Source organism: Monodon monoceros, unplaced genomic scaffold, assembly GCF_005190385.1.
Source record: "Monodon monoceros isolate NGI ecotype Baffin Bay Population unplaced genomic scaffold, NGI_Narwhal_1 Super_Scaffold_12, whole genome shotgun sequence".
Classification (NCBI taxonomy): Eukaryota; Metazoa; Chordata; class Mammalia; order Artiodactyla; family Monodontidae; genus Monodon; species Monodon monoceros.
Window position 1 is genome coordinate 135,840,584 of NW_021703768.1, and position 6,060 is coordinate 135,846,643.

Here is a 6,060-nt window from a genome sequence, read left to right on the forward strand (position 1 = left end):
GTTACTAATAATGAAGGGCTTAAGTGTGACATTGACTTGCCTCACGCGTGGAGCAGATTCAAGGTTATCCCTGTATGACTGTCACGCTCACTCCTGCTTTCTTGAGCTGAATGAACTCTTTGCCACGACCTGTGAGGTTCCGTGTAACCTTCCAGCCTCGCACCTCAGGTCCCTATCTCCTTTCTCACTCACCCATCCCTCTGGCCTTCAGCCAGTTCCACAGGTGTGCCAAGCTCTTTCCTCCACACCTGCCGCTCTTTCTGCCAGGACACCCCTCCCCTTTTGCCTTGCTATATCTCCTGTTTTAGGGCCCAGCTTAAAAATTAACTTCTTCTTGGTACTGACTTGGAGGGGACTTCAGAGAGCCTTGAGGAGTTGGGGGGGCTGGAGATATTCTGTTCTTGATCTACATGGAGGTGACAAGGTGTGTACATATGTGAAAATTCATTGAGCTGTCCATTTAAGATTTGTAGACTTTATGTAAGTAAACCCAAAAAGATGATACCTAAAAAAACAATTTCACCCTTTTGCCTGTCTCCTGTTCTTTCTATTACTCTCAACCATGGCATATGCATCTCCATCTTGCCACAATAATTATACTATTTGTTGGTTTGTTTGTAAATTTTTTCTCCCATTAGAATGCAAGCCCCACGAGGAGAGAACCACCGTCTGTCTTGTTCACTGAGGTACCTTCTGGAGTGTAGCACAGTGCCCGCCACATAGTACATATTAAGAAAATTAGCAAATGGATAGATGGAAGGATGAATTAAAAAGCTTGGATTTAATGGTGGAGGAACAGAGGGGCAGAGGAGGTCAGCCAGAGGTTAGAAGCTCCCAACTTCCAGTTCCCAACAGAGAGTTTAGGGGTCTTGCTCTGGAAGCCCAAGCTCAGGAGCTGGTGCCCTCCTCGGTGACCCAGCACTGGCCTGTCTACACCTCATTGGGGTTGTCCTGGTCGGCATAGATGAGGAAGCCCGTGAAGAGGCTGTCGGTCCAGTATGGGTCATAGAAGAGCCCATTCTGCTCTGAGTAGAAGATCTGCAGCCAGACCTCGTCACCCTGCTTGAGAGCCAGGATGGTGGAGCCCGAGGCCACATCGTGGTTGCCCGTGTTGGCGTCGAAGGTCCGGATGCGGTACTGGCCGTTGTGCACCAGGCCGATGGCCAGGTGCTTGTTGGCCAGCGTGATATCGTAGGTGAAGTAGTAGATCCCTGGCACGCCGCAGACGAACTTGCCACTGGACGTGTTGTAGTGGCCGCCCTCGTTCATCAGGATCTTGTCGAACTTGATGGGCAGCCGTTCCCTTGGGTAGCTCTTGGTCACTGCCACGGAGAAGGCCGACTTGGCGTGGCCACTGCCGCAGCTGCAGGGGCCCGGGAGTCCGGGCTCCCCCTTCTTGCCCTTGGGCCCCTTCTTGCCCGGTGTGCCATGCTTTCCTGGGGCACCACTGACCCCCTTGGGGCCGCGAGGGCCGGCCCGCCCAATGGCCCCTGCTTTGCCCTTTGGTCCTGGCTTTCCCCGGTTACCTGTCCGGCCAGGTGAACCTGGAAGACAGAGCAGCTGGTGTTACGGAGGGGACCTCAGAGAACTAGGCAGAGGCCGTTGGCCTGGGCTTTCCATCCTTAGAGCACAAGCCTTTGGATAAGGGAAAGAACATGAAGGCTGTGGAGTCGCATAGAAATGGGTGCAAATCCTGATGGTACAACCAGGGGCACTTCTCCCTTCTTATCTGGAAAATGCGAATGTGACACATACCTTCCAGAATCATGTGGATCAGGGCAAAAATAACTTGTAACAATTCACGCCCTCCCCTTGTCCTGCCTTCTAAGGAAGAGTCTGATTTGTCTGCCAGGTCAATCCTTCCCCCGGCTGTGCTGGTAATGGGTTGAGATAAGAATTGCAAGAAGCCTCTTGACTTCAAACCATTGACCTTAGTGAACTCCCTGCCCAGTGCCCAAGATCCCTGCCCACGTGGGCAAGGTTTTTTGTTTTTTTTTTTTGCGGTACGCGGGCCTCTCACTGCTGTGGCCTCTCCCGTTGCGGAGCACAGGCTCCGGACGCGCAGGCCCAGCGGCCATGGCTCACGGGCCCAGCCGCTCCGCATTATGTGGGATCCTCCCAGCCCGCGGCACGAACCCGCGTGCCTGCATCGGCAGGCGGACTCTCAACCAAGGCGCCACCAGGGAAGCCCCAAGGGCAAGGGTTTTTACAGCAGCATTGCTTACAATAGCAAAACACTAGGAACAACTAAATGCCCAACCAAAGGGAGATAATGAGAAAAATGATGGTCCATCCATTATGTGCAATTCTCTGCAGGAGTTTAAAAAATGAGGCAGATTTGCATGCACTGTTTGAAAACTTCTCTAAACTACACTGTGAAGAGGAACAAGCAGGTGGCAGAAACTTCTTTTTGTTCAGAGGAAACCACAACGCTATTTCTACACCCATTTAAGTGCCTGGCACATAGTAAACACTTGCTAAATACACTTGGTATAGCCTGCAGAACATTTTCACAGTATTACATTTTCACAGTAATATGTGTCTGCAGAACACCTCTGGGTTTTTAATACCCATACTCTAATAATGTGCATTTCTCTCAATACAACATTTTTTGGTTGATGATTATGTGGGAAACATTTATATTTATGTCCCCCAAACTCAATACAACATTTTATACAAACTGTATCTGGGTAACGACTGGAGTCACATCCAAACACAATGGTGGTACGGTTGATACAACTGGCAGACTGGCAGAGCTGTGGGTAGATGCTTTGGAAAGCATGCCAGATGTCAGTCAGGGAGCCTGCTGCTGGAGGGGTTGCCAGGTGCTAAGCAGTGTCTTAGCATCGCAGCACACAGGGCAAGTGTTCGTTAACCATCCTACAAACTGGGTGATCAGCAGGTAACGTTGCAGATACTTCACATCCTAACAAGGTACTTGGCTCCTTACTTGTACACATACAGGGATTTTTCTGTGCTTTAGAGTTTTGTGTTAACGTGTAATGCATTTAAATTTTTCCTATTTTAAGTAACCGGGAAATAGATTTCCAAATAGCATTTTCTCACTGAACATCTAGTTTCCAGGAACGGATTGCTTATGCTGAGTGCCTGGAAGTGTTTGGTATTATGATACATACATGTAAATATATGAAAGAGGCCGGGGAGCTTATACATTTAACCAATTAATAGTGGTTACCTTTGGAGGATGAAAGGAGGATGACGAGGGGTAAGAATTAAGAAGAAATCTTGCTTTATTTATACTGTTTGAATATATTACAATGAAAATGTTTTTGTGTATTATACGTGTAATTAAAAATAAATAAAAGGAATGGGGAAAAAATAAAACTAAGAAAGGTCAAAAAGCTGTTCTTTGAAAAAATGAAAATAAATGAAAGGTGGGAGAAAGGACCATGAGAAGAGGAGGAATAAAGACAGGGTCATTTTGGATTGGAGTTTTTTGGGAAGACAAATAGATAAGGAAGTTTTATGACGTGTTATGGTGTGTGCTTCTTTTTTGAGTTCCTTTTTTGAGAAACTTCTGGAAAAGCTGACTTTTACTTGTCAAGACCTTTCTGGAGGTGGGTTTGTATGTGTATGTCAGGGGGAGGGTGGTTGGAGATTATCCTGTCCTATGACTGGTCCCAGGACGACCCAGCTTTATCTGGGTTATGTGTGTCAGGACTCTGCATCTCTCAACACTGCCTTCCTTGGTGTGTTGGCTTAATTCTCAGCAGAGACTCAATACATGGCAGAAGAGACAGCCAAAACAGCCCCAAACATACATCCTCAGAGTTCTTAATCAAGGTGGGGAAAGTCAAGAGCAGAGATATCCTGTTTCTCTTAGGGTTCATAAGGATGATGGATCATGTCATAAAATGTCATGCAAACTCTGGCTGGCTCTGCTTGGAGCACACGCTCAGATCCGAATTGATCACCGTGGTCAGGAAATGGGAACTATGTTGTCCAGTGCCTGACATACTCTGACCCCCCTTAAGTCAAAGCCATTATCATTATTTTTATAGTTATTCTTCTGGAAAGGAGGTGCTTTTGGAGGAATTAATTTGATCTGGTAGGAAAGGGCCTGGATTTGGAGTCTGCTACCAGGCTGTGGTGTGAGCTCAGCAAGTCTATTAAGGGGCAACTACCATTTATTGTATGTCTACTCTGAGACAGGTGCTTCACATGTTATTTTATCTCATCTTCACTGCACCGGTGTGAGGTAGGTCCTGTTATAATCCCAATTTTAGAGAAGAGGAAACTGAGGTTTGGAGACGGGCGAGGTAATTTGTCAAAATTGGTATCCAGGTTTGTTACAAACTTTAAGTTCTTGCAGCTACGACGTGCTGTTCTCAACTTAATCATTCTGATTTTGTGTCCTCATCTGTAACATGGGGATAATAAGAATACCTCATCCATAGGATGGTATTGCTATACCAGCAAATGAGCAGCATACTCAAAAGTGCTTTGTCAATGTTAAAATGCCATACAAATAAAAATTATGATTTCACTAATGCTCGAAATGTACACTTTGGGACGCTGCTGACACTGAAAAGTGCTTGGTTACTGGGGTAAGCGTTCAGAGATATAAGGAATGTCAAGGATGAGAAGGGCTGTAGACAGTATCCAACTTGTCTGCTACCTGCCTGGCACCCCTTCCTTCGGGAAACTGCCCTTCACTACTTCATGTGGTCCTAGGGAGGCTGTCAGTCACAGTGGCCAACTGCCGTCACCACACACTCACACACACCAAGGGGTGGGCACTTGACCCAGTCCTAGCAAATGGTGGTACCTCACCTCCATAGTCAAAGGGATTGGTCCAGGATGCACATGTGATCAAGGAGACTCAGTCATCCTGAGAATTGCTCTGTGGATCAAGCCGTGAGGAGGTAGGCTTGAGCCCACCAGTGGGCATTTCATAACTTCCAACCTTTGTGAGAACAAAACCAACACACCGAGAGAAGCAAAGCCTTGACAACAATATTTGAGCTCCTAGACCCAGCTATTCCTGAAGCTCAGCTCTTGGACTTACTAGTTGTATGAGCCAATAAATTCCATTTGGGGCTATAAATTGGGTTTCTGTCGCTTGCGACCGAAAGAGTTCTGAATAATATTTCAGGAGACTTGCTTAAAGTCACTCAGCAAATCAACGGTGCAGCTGGGGCAGGAACAGAAGATCTGATGCTCACTGTTCCTTTCCAGAGAATATACTGCTCTGTTTTTTAAAGACACATTAATTTGGTTTACAATGAAATGGAATTCACATTAGTTTTCATAACTTTGCAAACCCCTTTCGTGTCAGATGTTGTCAACCCCAGGTGGGGACAGGAGAGACAGGCACTGGGCTTCTTACCTTCCTCTCCGCTGTCCCCCTGGTCCCCGTCCTGGCCATCCTGGCCATCTTTGCCTGGAAAGCCCATCCTTCCGACCATTCCTGAGGTCCCTGGGGATCCTGGGGGGCCCGGTGGGCCCTGGGGGCCAGGCAGGCTGCAGATGAGTTGAGGGGAGCCCTTCTGGAAGTCCCTGCGGGCGAAGGCACCAAGCAGCGGGTCGGCCGCACACGGAAGGGCACAGGCCAAGAGCACCCAGGGGATCATGGTGGTCACCTATGGGAGGCAAGAGAGCTGTGAGCTAACTGGGGGTCAGTCAGAAAGGCATCAAGAGGAGGAGAGGGCATCTGGGAGAGACACAGTTACATTTCTGATCCTTCCTATCTCCCACATCACATACAAGTAGCTGGACAGTGTCATCACATCTTGAGGACATATTTGGATGAGCTGAGTCATGGACTCAGAATACCCTTGGGAGGGCTCCTGCGGGGGAGGCACATGTCCTCACACTGTCACGCTCCAGAGTGGCAGGACTGACAGCCCAGTGACAGCTGCTGGGGAGGAGCTGTGGATGGAGAGAAACGATCCATGGTTTCATTCAAATATGTGGCATGAATGGAAAGTTACAAGTTATCAATACTTCCAACTGCAGGCGGTGATTTGCAACTAGGCTGCCTCTCCCAGAGGATTTGGGGCAGCACACTGGTGGGTGAGAAGTGAGGTGTCAGCTCTG

General features: G+C 48.0%; 1 protein-coding gene across 2 annotated transcripts; it reads right to left on the reverse strand.

The window, feature by feature from the left end:
* Nucleotides 1–759: 759 nt before the first annotated feature.
* On the reverse strand, nt 760–5,597 carry C1QTNF2 (C1q and TNF related 2). Of its 2 annotated transcripts, XM_029218177.1 has the most exons (3): nt 5,351–5,597; nt 1,527–1,544; nt 760–1,322 (listed from the first exon to the last, which is right to left on the reverse strand). In XM_029218177.1, the coding sequence occupies exons 1-3, from the start codon at nt 5,592–5,594 to the stop codon at nt 931–933; spliced, it is 654 nt and encodes a 217-aa protein (XP_029074010.1). In that variant the 5' UTR covers nt 5,595–5,597; the 3' UTR covers nt 760–930. The 2 variants fall into 2 exon arrangements, with proteins under 2 accessions (XP_029074010.1, XP_029074008.1); XM_029218175.1 differs by having other exon boundaries at nt 760–1,544.
* Between the last annotated feature and the right edge of the window lie 463 nt (nt 5,598–6,060).